Source organism: Centrocercus urophasianus, unplaced genomic scaffold, assembly GCF_019232065.1.
Source record: "Centrocercus urophasianus isolate 14NV4802_14NV808 unplaced genomic scaffold, USGS_Curo_1.0 seq_27, whole genome shotgun sequence".
Classification (NCBI taxonomy): Eukaryota; Metazoa; Chordata; class Aves; order Galliformes; family Phasianidae; genus Centrocercus; species Centrocercus urophasianus.
Genome location: NW_024884833.1, coordinates 9,551,488 through 9,565,418, shown reverse-complemented (window position 1 = coordinate 9,565,418; position 13,931 = coordinate 9,551,488). Strand labels below are relative to the sequence as shown.

General features: G+C 37.3%; 1 protein-coding gene across 3 annotated transcripts in view; it reads right to left on the bottom strand.

Moving 5' to 3' along the window:
• Positions 1–13,931, bottom strand: part of PCSK5 (proprotein convertase subtilisin/kexin type 5) — a 265,188-nt gene that overhangs the window by 17,701 nt on the left and 233,556 nt on the right. For all 3 annotated transcript variants that reach the window (XM_042826951.1, XM_042826953.1, XM_042826952.1), the window contains exons 26-28: positions 12,999–13,141; positions 11,602–11,802; positions 224–307 (exon numbers count right to left, since the gene is read on the bottom strand). In XM_042826951.1, coding sequence (XP_042682885.1) covers positions 224–307; positions 11,602–11,802; positions 12,999–13,141 — 428 coding nt within the window. The remainder of the gene's footprint in view (positions 1–223; positions 308–11,601; positions 11,803–12,998; positions 13,142–13,931) is intronic.

Genomic DNA, 13,931 nt, shown 5'->3' with positions numbered 1-13,931 from the left:
TTGACTGAAGAGAAATAAAAGGAGCAACAACCACCCTTATTTATAAGGGTATGTGATTAGATCCTAGCTGATGTCTCTCTTCAGCTGTTGATTTACCAGACTGTGCCTTGAGCTGCTAATGGACTTTCTAGTGATCATGATTGCAAATATTCCATTGAAGTATGTAACATACAGTATATTTTGTCTTTTGCAAATCTTACTCAAAGAAGCTTAAGTCTCTTACCTTCTGGACATGAAGTGCACCTGTCAGCAGATTTGTCACAGGTCCTACATGAAGGATCACATGGTTGCAACTGTTTTTTTGCAGCTGGAATTAAAAGAAAATACAACCCTTTTAAGACTGTTTTGCTTATTTCACCTCACTCTGGGAAGATTGTTCCCTTTGGCTTTTTCTTAAGCTGTTGTTAGAGTGTCTCCTTGGATTTTTGGGATTAGAGCTCGAAGCTGGAAAAGTTGATTACTGTGTTCAACTCCATGCTCTTAAATTAAGAACAGTAATAAAGGAAAACAGAAAAATTATCCCGAGAGTCACTAAAGCGCTATTCTAGACTTCTTATCACAAATGAGGACAGTTTAGCTAAATATTTTTAGTTTCAGAGCAGTGCTCCAAATCCAAATTCCAATCTGTACTCCTGAAAGATTACAAACAAGAGGAAGAGGAAGGTATGTAAATTTGGGGGACTTGATGTAATGAGGTAGTTTTGTTGAGCTTTTGTACTAGCTGCCTGTCAGACCATTACCTTGTATCTAAGGGAGAAATCTCTGAGAAGGAAAGGGAAACGTCTGGAAAGATGATAGGTAAACTGATTCTCCCCAGTGATATTGCCTGCTATTTCCCTCCCAAAAAAAGAATCTGGATGTATTTCAAACTGAATTTTTATGCCTTCAGGAAGCTAAGACCTTAGTTATGCTTTGCATAGGCTCAGTGCCAAAGATATTCAAGGATTGTACTAAAAGCAAATAAGTTCTGTTGCCTCAGTGTGTGAGACTGCATTTTGAGCCAAGCAATTTTAACAAAGGGATAATGAAAATGTGATGAGGAACTAATAATGAGCAGAAGACAGTAGTCTTTTAATGACAGAAGACAGTAGTCTTTTAATTTTTCTGGAAAACTAAAATAAAGAATGAAGCAACGGACACAGACAACTTAGTACCTCAGCACATCCAACTCGTTCTACCAATTAAATGTGTTTGGCTTGTATAAGTTGAGGGACTGACTAACACTATCTACTACCATCTAAATGGTGTTCATACACTTTTTTTTTCTGCCCGTTACAGAAAAAATTATTTTGGAACCTGATATTTTGAATGAAAAACAGAATAAAAAGCTTTGATTAAAAGGAGGAAATAGAAGAGCTGGATTGTATATACAGCTGCTTCCCACAAGGAAAAATGGTAGGAATTTTACACAACAGAGAGACTGTTAGTAGAAATATGGTATATGTGTAAATAAATTTGAACAAGAGAGTGAATGCCTGTAGTGTTTTAAATCTTGATGACTGGCACAGTACTGAAGAACTATGGATATGGTAGGAAATTACTAAGGCATTATCATCATTCTGGCTGTAGCATCTCTGCTCTCTCTGAACAAAGGTCTAAGAGAATTTCAGGGTCTAGGGACAGGCCAGAGGATCTGCAGTAAAATGTACATATAAGAATAAAGCAGCACGTTATCAGGGCTGGGACTCTCTGTAGTCAGATTAATGCTGTTGGGGTTAGATTCACAGTTAGAATAAAGAAAGATTTCTCGAAAAACCCTGATTTGGCTCTGTCCCTTGTGTTACCTATGCACAAGCTGTATATTTACATATGGATTAACAGCCATGTGGTTAAGAAAGTAAAGTACTAGAGCTGCAAGTTAATTTTAAAATAATTGTTTTAGTTGCCTATAAATTTCATCCTTCTTGAAAAGAATGAACATGTAAGTTTGCTTTTCTTAGCCCTTTAAATTAGGAAGGTGTGGTTGTCTTGTGAGGCTTTCCGCAGTGGCATTTCCTGTGAATGTATATCCTTGCCTTCACTTGTCAATGTATTGATGTATTTTCTATGGCTTTTTCCTCTGCTGAAGTCCTTTTTTTTTTCTTTTTTTTTTTTTTTTTTTTTTTTTCTTCTATTTCAGGTTACAGTATGCTCTTTCAGCAGATTAAAGTGTGTTTAAATGCCCTTGGGTATTGAGGCAGTCCAAGCCTCTGCCAGATCTGTAGATGCACCTAACCTTAGCAGCATGCAAATGCTTTCACTTTTCTTATCTAAATAATACTCACAGAAACCTTCCAGTTGATCATTGCTCATTCTGTGAGATGCAAAAATTACTGACAGATTTTTTTCAAGGCATTATTTCCTAGCTACATATAGTTGTCCTTACTTAATTATTGAAAAAAATCCTTACTGAATTCTTGTCACCTCTAAGAATATAAGGAATACTGTGAGAAAGCTAAATTTTCTTAATTTTACTGAATTGAGCAGCACTCAGGTTTTTTATTCTCTTGTTGTTGTGAATCATAAAATCATAAGATCATTGAATCATAGAATAGCTGGGATAAGAAGAGACCTTGAAGATCTAGAAGTTCCAGCTCCCTGCTGTGGACAGGGTTGCTAACCCCAGATCAGGCTGTTGAGAGACCCATCCATCCAGGACTCGAACATCTCCAGGGATGGGCATTCACAGCTTCTCTGGGCAGCCTATGCCAGTGCTTCATCACTCTCTGAGTGAAAAAATTCCCAATTACATCTAATATAAATCTCCCCTCTTCTAGCCCTGTAACTATCTGCCCAGGTAAAAAGTTGATCTCCTTCCTGACTATAAATTCTCTTTAAGTACTGAAATGCTGCAGTGAGGTCTCCCTCAAGCCTTCTCTTCTTCAAGCTGACCAAGCCCAACTCCCTCAGCCCTTCTTCATATGAGAGTTATTCCACCCCTCTGATCATCCTTTTGGACTCCTGTGTACTTGCTACAACAGCTCTGCATCCTTCTTGTACTAAGGGCTCGAGACCTGGACGCAGTACTCCAGATGGAGCCTCACTAGGGCAGAGTGTGGGAGAGGATGTCCTCCCTGTCCCTGCGGGCCACATCTCTTTCTGTCCCAGGATACTGTTGTCCTTCTGGGCTGCAAGCACACTCTGCACACTCGATTCTAGCTTTTTGTTCACCAGATTTCCTAAGTCCTTTTTAGCAGTCCTTTTAGATCTAAATGAGTTGTTTTTTCAGACTGTAATTGTGTCTGCCCCAGTCAAAGCACCTTGCATTTAAATTTGTTGAGCCTCATTAGGTTTACATGGGCCCACTTTTCAAGTTTGCCCAGGTCCCTTTTGATGGCATCCCTTCTTTCTGTCCTATCAGCTACACTACTGAGGTTGGTGTTGTGCAAGCCACAGTCCCCACTGGCCTGTAACATCCTCAGTTCCTTCATCAGTTATTTGATAAGCTTTCAGGATTTTTCCATTCACTGATCTTTTATAAATATACATAAACAAAAAAAAATATGAAAAACAATTTTTCATTTCCCTTCTCAACAGCTTTTCATCTAGCTACTTTTCTCTGCCTTAAAAGTTTTATTTTGTTTCTTTGAAAATCCCTACTGGGCAGTTTTAGGTACTGTAATTTAATGCCATTTGTGTGTGGGAAGAAGCAGCTCAGAAATACTGCTGAAGTATGTATTGCCAAAGGAAAAGAACCTTGATCTTGGCAAAAGAGCTGGTGCAATATAGAAAATAAATAGCAGTAATATAAAGTTAAGCAGACAAGTTAACTACTGCTGAAGAATGTTTAAATGAGTTCACAGTTTCAAAATATTTCAACCCTTACAATTGAAAAATAAGGAGGTTTTTTAAAAAAAAAAAAAAAAAAGAAAAGAATTATTTCCAGTTAATCTTACCCGGTTTGGCACAACTTACTGCTTTCTGCAGTGTGTGCTAGTTACCACCAGAGGGGAATGTACACAAGCAGTTGTGCTTCTGTTACTTGGCTTAGGTCTACCTTTTCAGCCAAGTATAAGCACTCCAATGTCTCAGCTGGGGACTGTTAGGAGAAATATGAAAATCTTAAAATTTATGAGTTTATTCTCTGATTATTATGAGTTTTTCCTCTGATAGAACTCTTACTGACTTTAAACAGGATTTCATTTACTGAAGAACACCACAAAATGCAAGTTCAGAATAAAGAGAACTTATTAAATGTAACTTTCCTGCAGAGAAAATGTTTCCAAAATGGGTAAATACGATGCAAAATATTTTGCTACAGAAACCTGTGCATATTACTTTAAAGAACAAAGTTTCCCAAGAACAGCCCTACAAAACCATCAAGAAAATTTGTCACGCAAATAATATTTCTTTGGTCTTTGGAACAACGATAAATGAAAACTTTAACTCACAGTTTTTAGCTATTAAAAAGTCTTCAACTCATCAGTGAAAACTTCACTCAGCACGCTATGACAAGTGAGGCTACTAATATATTGGAAGAACTAATTAAATTACAAATAACAAAGTTGTCTGTCTTCAAGGGAAGAGTTTGGTGGCCATCAGAAAGAATTGCCAGCTCAGACATATTGTATGTCCTTACCCAAATGCAAGTCTTGTGTAAGGACAAAGCTCATGGCGCACCGTGATCTGCTTTGTTGGGTTTTGCCTTCCTCATGACCCCAAAAGACTACCATTATGTACTTGTGATGTACTTGTGAGTTCTACAAGATCTCCATTAATTTTTTTCTTACGGTTGTGAACAAAACTTTTAAATGTAGAAGCTGTAAGTCTGTGATGTAGAATTGCTAACCATCCATACTATTATTACCCTTGTTCTGCTCTACTTTTTTTTTTTTTTTTTTTTTTTAAGGCCAAAATGTATGACCTTTTCAGATCTACTGAGCTGTTTTTATCATTATGGTAATATTCCTTTTTGGGTTTTCAACCCAAAACATCTTCTATTTAAAAATACTCAAGCCAGAATTTGACTAAATGTCACATTGATTCTTGTCTCTTTGTCAGAATCAGTAACAACTTTGACATATGCAGCTCAACCTCCTCAGTTAAATAAAGGCATGCCATGCCTTTATTTGAGCTAAGCCTCACTGCAGCTCTGCAGCTACCAAGTACTCTGCCTACTTAGTCTGTTTGAGGGCTTATCAAATTCAAAGATTGAGGTTTTGTCTTGGTTTGGTTGAGGTAATTTTCTTCATAGTAGCTCCCATAATGCCATGTTTTGGATTTGTGATGAAAACTGTAGTTCATTTAGTTGCTGAAGAGCAGTGTTTTTGCAGTGCCGAGGAGTCTTCTATTTCACACAGTGCTGTGCCAGGCTGGGTAGGGCAGCTGACTCAACTCTCCAAAAGAGAAACTCTCAATTTCTCGCTATGTTCAGCAACAAAAGCCAGGGTTGAGTTGGCTGTCGGGTCTTCCATTACTCAAGGGTTGTCTGTGCATCGGTCATCTTGTGGTGAACAATTGTGTTGTTTATCAATTGCTTTTTTTTCCCCTTGCTGAGTTTTTCTTTTTCTTTTCTTTTATTCCCATTTCCTTTTCTTCTTCTGTTCTTTCTTTTTCTTATTAAAGTCCATTTACCTCTACCCATGTCTCATTTTAGCTTTCTGATCTTCTCCTCTACCAACTGTGAGGGGTGAGCGAGTGGCTGTGTGGGGCTCAGCTGCTTGTGTTAAACTACAACAGTTTTCTTTCCTCATTTGAGCTTGTGAATGAGACATAAATGAGACAATGGCAGAGTTTCTTTAAACCTAATGCTGTAAGATTTTACCTCTGATCTCCAAACAGAATTAATGAAAAAAACCTCTATCATCTCATTTAAGACAAGGAACCCATATTTCTCTTTCATTTTAATTAAGTATTTTTTTTTAACTGTCTCCCCCAGTTTTTCTATTTGATTTGAGTGAAAGATTAAATGAGTTCTCAAAAGTATTCAGGGTGAAAAATTTAGGTCTTTGGGAAAACAAGTGTGATTGTCTTCACATGCTTACTGCTTGTTGTGGAAAATGAAAGTCTTACTACAAATAAACTTCGACATAAAAAAGCCCTCCAAAATCTCAAGGCATATGAGCTGAGAAATGGCCATATCTTAAAAGATTTAGCTTTGAATGTAATGCCATTTGAAGCAGCTTATGGTCCATGCTTTAATTTGTCTTAAGTCATAACTGCAGTATAACAGTTCTTGCTTGTATATACTCATGTTCTCTGCTGTCCGTCTTGCTCTCTCTATCCACTCATAATGGACAATGGACTTAATAAGTAATGCAAGCAAGAAGTGTTCAGGCAGATAATAGCTGGCTTATTTTCTCTAGTTTCAGATTCTTTTATTCATGATTTTCTCTAAATAAAAGGGAGGCCTAACAAAAAATTTTTACTTCAAAGTTGCTATCAAAATTGCTACTGGTACACATTTCTAGTTCTGGTTCACAATGGTTCACACTTCCTTAGCTTAAAAGACAGAGTTCTATGAAGAAGAGTACTTTTGCAAGTTATTTCACTGTTGGATCATGGCACAGTTCTAGAAGGGAAGAATACATAAAGAAACATGCGCATGTATTTTTGCACTGTGTAGTGGGATGTGATTTGAATATAATCCAGCTGAGATGCTACCTAGTTTGTCAGGTTTTATGCTGTACATGGAACTGGCTTAGCAAAATTGATACGATCAGGGAAAAAAGACAAAAAACAGGTTACATATCTCCTTGAGGTAATTACAATTGCATACATACATAAAACATAATGAAAACAATATATTTCTGTAATAAAATACTAGACCTATCCCATTTCAAAGACTTATATGAACTGTAAATCTAAGGGAATTTTAGGAGTGCTGAAAAGTAAATTACAGTCTGCAACAACCATTAATTCTGAGTCTGGTTATCTTTAAACAACCATACCAGTACTTTACAAATAGCTAGAATATGAAATCAACATGCCTCAGAATGTATGGGATAGTGAATCATTTTTATTTGTGTCTCTAGCACCTCAAATTTTCACATCTGGATGATGCTTAAAAAGGCCTCCTAACTCTTTCCATGATGTTCTGATTCTATACACTAAATGTCATAACATTTTCTCATTTGGGTAACTGTGATCTCTTCTTTCCTGCTGCTGATTTCCCTACAGTCTTCTGCTCATCTCATTCCACTTTTTTTCTTTCCTTCTCTGTTCTGAGACCTCTGTATGTATATCTGCATAGCTTCATAGCTGCATTAAGGTGAGACAAAAATAATAATTCTTTTAAAGCCCAAGTTATTGTTTTCTCTCAATCAGAACTCTTCTGGTGCAATGCGTTTTTACTGGTTTTGTTTTATTCTGTAATTAGGAAAAGGAAAGTACACAAGATGGATGCAGTTAGTCACTGACTGTTTGTAGGAGATTGCTCTCATTGGGACTGGTATGCAATAGTAAACAGAACCAACTGCTATTTTGCTGCATAATTTATTACAGCATATATAATCTACACGTAAAGAAATATATATTCCATTTTGTGTTTGCATCAAGAAGAGATCTCATTACACATCTTTTTTTTTCCTTTTGTAATTTTCAGAAAAATGTGGTAAATGAATGAATGAATTTTCAAGATGCTGTATTTACAGTATACAGGTAAAATGAAGACCTGATGTACAAAACTTCTAATCTAGTCGAAACAGTGTGTGTTCAGTTGGCGAATCAAGTTTACACTGGTGTATCTCCTGATTTCCAAAGTCATTTTATCATCTGGTACATGAGATAAAATACAGATGTTTTATACTACAAACACAAGCTCAATTTCTTTCGCTCTTTTTTTTCTCCCTTCTTGGCTGACCCTGTCTTTTTGAAAGCCAGGATACCAGACAAGGTCTGTTTCATTATTTCAGACCTTTATGTGACTTCTTAAAGATTCTTAATATGAATTGGACTGTTTGCCCAGCAGAATATGCCCTCAAAATAAATATAATTTTAGAAAACTGTTTTTTATAGAATGTTTTGGGTTTTGGACTTTGTGCTCATAAATATTCATAAGATTGACCCATTATTTATCCTTGCTTAAAAAAAATGTATCAGTGAAAGCTTACAAGTTGTGGTGGAGGGAAAAGAGTATTTCACATTCACAAAGATTTTAATCCTTTCTTAGATGGACCAGTCTCTCAGTTGACAAACTCTGTGTTGGTTTCACTGTGGCAGGCTGTGACATGCTGCCCTTCAGTTGATGTTCGCCTAAGAGCCGTAGTAAAGCAGTAGTCTTTGTTTCCAGAACCTCATTTTGTCCCATATGGTAGGTCAACACAGTCGCTAAAACCACAGTGAAGCCCACTGAATCCATATGGCTGGATGAGCCAAAGGAAAATGGATTCATTCTTTGTAAATACAGTTCAAGGTTTAATACCTCAACTTTCTCTTGTAACATTTCCGAAGAAAAAGAGTAAATAGAAGACTAACATGGTAAAAACTGATGTAAACTACTGGATTTGGAAATTTTGGCTATCTTCCTAGTTGCGTTGTCTTCCTGTGTTGTCTGGAGCAGTGTATGTGCTGAGGATGAGCTTGGTGCAATTTCTTCCTTGCTCCCATGGCAGGGGCGAGGTTGTTTATTTCATACTTGTCCCCCCACACCCAGGTCAGTCCCCTACAGTGTGAGGACTAATAATCTTCTGGCCTACATTATTTAATTAGATCAGCTCATTGGGTCACTAAAGCTCAGAGGTAGCTCTGCCATGGTGCTGTGCTGGAGTAAATGTATTGAGGAGTAGGAGCATCCAGTGGAAAAAGCACATTTTGATAAACAAGCAGAGAGAGCCAAAATCCAACTTGCAGCGTCAGATTTGCCCACACTGGACTGGTTAACAAACATGGAATTACTGTAATATCCTCTGAAGAACCCACACTGCATGACAAGTTCCCCTTTGAAAGTGAGTTTGACAATGGATGGGATGGAAGAACCCAATATTTTACCAAGATGAAATCACCCTGGAGACAATCAAAGTATCTGTAAAAAAATCCTGAAGAACAAAAATGTAAATTGTGATAAAGTGTTTGGAGATCTATCCCGGGGAAGCAGTGGAAAACTTTGGAAGCTGCCATGAACTGGCAACCATGTGGGGAAAAAAATAATCCTTAGTTCCCATAATCTCCTTTCAGACACACAATGGAAAAGAAGAGGCCCTACAGAAATGTTTAAGAAGATCTGTAGATGGCCTGTTACTCCTATCAGTCTAGAGAAGAGCAGGTAGATTTTAATTTTGCTCATTTTTATGCTTTATAGACAACGGAATATTGTTGAACACTGCAGTGAAAGACAGTGGCTGCTTCATCTATATTTTATTGGTTTTCAGAAATCTTATGACAATTAAAAAAGTCATTGTAACAGATACTGAAACTGTTTTTATTTTTGTATTTGTTTTGTTTTTCTATGCTTTATTTTCTTTTTAAAATTATACAGGTGATTTGAACCCTCCTTTGGGTGTGAATTGTGTTGCAATTTCTATCTAGCAACAATGTTGGTGTGTGGAGTATTCATGGAGTGTGGAGCAAGAGTTTCAAATATAAATGACACAGTTCTAGATTCAACTGGTATCTTCTTGAATGCATCAGCAAAATAAATGATTGATATAAAAAAAAATTCAACTATTTATATTTTATTGCTAATCAGCAAATGAAAATATTTTTTTTTTTCAAGAGCCAGATAATCCAACAGTATCTGAGCAAGAAAATTCATAGACTGTTGGTAATGTAATCATCCAGAGTGTAACTTCAGTAAAGATAGGGACGATATCGTTAACATTTCCACTTGAAAAGTACTACTATTTGGAAAAATGATCCAGTGGGGCTCACAGCATCACCAAGGTCATTGTCACTATCTCAGCAGCTACACACCGCTGCTGCTGCCGCATACCAGCAAGTCTATTTGAGAAGGGGGAGAACCTCCAGTCATGGTCCCCTGCCACACTGCAGAGCGGGAATTGTTTGGCTTTAGAACAGTTGCCAATGCTTAAGCCAATACGGCTCTGGGAGAGATGTGTCTTGAAGAAAAGTCTCTAAGCAAGGAAGGAGATACAGAAGGCAATGTGGAGAAAAACAGTTTCCACAGCACAGTAAGGCTGATGCATAGAGACCTACATCAGGTGCCTGCTCAAAAGAAAAAGGCTAACATTTGACAGTAGAAGTAGGTAACTAATAGATAGACCAAACAACAGACGTTCTTGCCCAGCACAGAGTGGGAAAATTGGGAAAATACTCATCTGGATGAAATACAATGAAATGCATGGAGACCAACTTTCTGCTATTATCTCTCTTTTATAGGTCTCTCTGATGTTTTTCTAATGTGAAGAATCTTTCTTTTTGATACAGCATTTCTTCCTTAATAGGTAATGACTAGAAATGGTCAATATTTTTTCTGAAAATATTTTTGCTATATTTTAATTTTTAATGCAAGAGATCCAAGGAGAGTTATTCTTTGAAGTATTTGAGAAAATAAAGACATAGAAATCAGAAAAAAAGTTGTGCTTGATAGAAAAAGAACTTGAAGGGACCATAAATAATCCAGTCTCACACTCTCCTTAATAACCACTCCTGTCAGATGTCTTTTATGCATTATCAAAGACTTCTACTGATGCAAATTACAAATGGTTCTCAGAGAGTCTATTAGTCCATTATTCCATTTGAAAGTGTCTTTTTCCCATGTCAAATCTCGTATTTTTTTCTGCATTTTAAGTTCTGTTTGACTGCACGTAAAGAAACCTGATGTGCTCCATTCTTTGTGATTGTGTTTCTCTTGTGACTTTCTCATTCAGACCCAAGACCCTAATTTGTCCCAGTCTTTAACTGTTAATATTTTCTTCTCTGTCGATTTCTGAGCATCTTCACTGCTTCCTGTCTAACTGACCCACTTCTTTATACACTGCACCCCAACTGAGTCTGTTATTCCAGGTGATGCCTCTAACTCTAAGTGAAAAGACTGTATTAGTCACTCTTCTCTTTGTTTACAGTGACCAGCTATGCAGATATTGAAACTCTAGAGGAAATACTACTCTGTGTTGGAAGGCATGGTGTGCATACTGTTTAAAAGCACCAATCGCAAGCCTTGCTGTCTAGATTCATTGTACTCACAAGTCAGTGCAGCTTTACATTCTGTATTCACTCCTTTGGACAACAGTGCATGTGTAATGTGGAATGCATTTCCTCTTGATTGGGAGAGGAGGAGAAAGAAGAAAGTTGCTGTTAAGTAAACCACAAACATACATTTGGTTCTTTTTTGTTTCCTCCAACTTATATTCACCAATCTGTAGGGAATCAATAGCCAAAGTCCTGGTCTCAAATATAGCCTGAAGGGCTCCCAGGGACTCCCTGATCATCAACCGTTTTCTTTTTTATCTTTTTTAATGGGAGGGGAGAAAAAATAAAAATTTAAACCTTCATATATTCAGATAAAATAACACTCAGTATTTCAGATAAGGCAATTAAAATGTCATGCTATTTGCAAGGAGATGGATTTCTGTTTGTGATGAAAGCAATGATTTTAGTCAGTATATTTTTTTAAATGATAGTGTGTTGAACTGTAGTTTTACTCAGATTGCACGATGCTGATGTTCTCTTTTTGAAGCTTTTAGTATTTTCAAAGAAAAGATAAAGGGGTCTGTTGCAACTTACCACTCCAGAATTTCCCACTGGGTGGATAATTTCTTGGATTCAGACACTGTCCATGAGAAAGCTGGAAATCTTTTGGGCATGCAGTGCAATTCTCATAGCTGTATCCAACACATGTTGTGCAGCTCTTGTGACAAGGTTCACATTCTCTAGACATGTCATCAGTGAAGAAGCCATCTCCACACTCAGTCACGCATGTGCCACCTGCAGCAGAAACAGAGCCCAGCACTGGGTTGTCAACTGACCCCAGCCAATCAGGACAAGAAGATACCTCATCTAGTGCACATATCTGCCTTCAACAATAAACAGATTAAGACAAACAAGCAATATATATTGAAGTAGTGAACATTTTGGTAGATACAGAAACTAAATTTGGTGAATCCTCAATTCAGTTCAGCTGCTTCTACAAAATTGGAGGAACTTTTGAACCACCTGCACTGAAATCAGTATGCAGGTGGGTTTTCATCCATACCTTAAATCCTGTATATACACATCTAACACAAATCTTAGTGTGAATCTAAGTTCTGTGATTAAATACAATTTTTTTTTCTATTGACTCTATAAAATCTAAATGTAGAATTCCCTAAAATTGCTTGATGTATACATATTTTGAGGATTAGATGAATCTCCAGTTTCTAGTGAATTCAAAGCTTAACTCAGATGAGTCTGATTCAGCTCAGGTGTTTGAATGCTTTTGCAAATCCTTTGAAGTTGTTGCAAGGATAATTTTTCAGTTAAAAGAAAAATAGGCCACTATGCTACTTCATGTTGTGACCACAGTGTTCTGTAAATGTGGTGCATTTTTTAGCTCACTTTTGGGCATGCACAGAAGACAGTGCATGAAAACACCATAACCTCAATATTTCCTGACTTTCATATTTGGCACTATGTCTGAACTAGACCTGACTGATTCATATTTTCCTAATAAAGTCATCAGATTCAGAGTCTTGTGTGAATCTGATGTTAAACTTTGTAATTGAACAGAAGTCTTTTGGCAGTGTTTAAGAATCATTACTTTAAGTGGACCTTAAAGACCAAAGTAAGGAAATGTTTCTGTGTATGTCTTTCTGTGAGTGGAAAGCCTCTCCTTTCACACTGACTGAATTAAACAGATTTGAGTTGATATGTATTATATATACATATGCATCATATATATATATGTAATACATATATATATACACATATTAAAAAAAAGGGAAAAAATCCCCACCCCCCAGCATTGGCTATTTGTTGTCAAATATTTGGAGTGGTATCGTTTATGTATATATACATATACATCCCTGGCCTCCACTCTGTGCCATAGGAGAGATCTTCGAACTCACAAAGTTGAATACAGGCTCTTTCACTAAGGAAAACCTCTGATATGCTTTCATGTATATGCCACATATTATTTTGCTTACCTGAGAGGTAAAAGCCTTCCTTACAAAAGTCACATTTGTTCTTGTCACAGCTATCACAGTTGCTAGGACACTCTTTACATTGCAGGGAAGTTTCATCACTGTAGGTATTGTCTGGACAGTGTTTATAACAACTCTGTTTATACCTATAACGTAAAGTAAAATTTGAGGTTATTTAGTTTCTTCATTTTCTATGTACAGTAATGGAAGGCTCTATTATCATTCTCATACACAGAAAATATTCCTCTAATGAAGGATTCAGAATGTGTTTGTTGTTATCTCTTCAGCCTTAACAAGTAATTAGCATTTTTAAGTACAAATAATTCAATTTTTTAGAAATGTTTACACAAAAAAATGCATGCATACTTAGAAATTACACATTTCATGGCTATAAAGAATCATAGAATCTTAGAATCATGGAATGTCCTGGGTTGAAAAGGACCACAGTGATCATCATTGAGTTTCAACATCCCTGCTATATGCAGGATTGCCAACCAGCAGACCAGGCTGCCCAGAGCCACATCCAGCCTGGCCTTGAATGCCTCCAGGGATGGGGCATCCACAACCTCCTTGGGCAACCTGTTCCAGTGTGTCACCATCCTCTGAGTGAAAAACTTCCTCCTAATATCTAACCTAAACCTCCCCGCCTCAGTGTAAAACCATTCCTCCTTGTCCTATCACTGTTCAGCCTGGTAAACAGCCATTCTACCTCTTGTTTATGTTTTCCCTTCAAGTAGGGAAGGGAAATGATGTCTCCTGGGAACCTTCTCTTCTCCAAGCTAAACAAGCACAGTTCTCTCAACCTTTCCTCATAGGAGAGGTGCTCCAGCCCTCTGATCATCTTAGTAGCCCTCCTCTGGGCCTGCTCCAAGAGCTCCATGTCCTTCCCATACTGGGGACCCCAGGCTTGGATGCAGTACTCCAGATGGGGCCTCA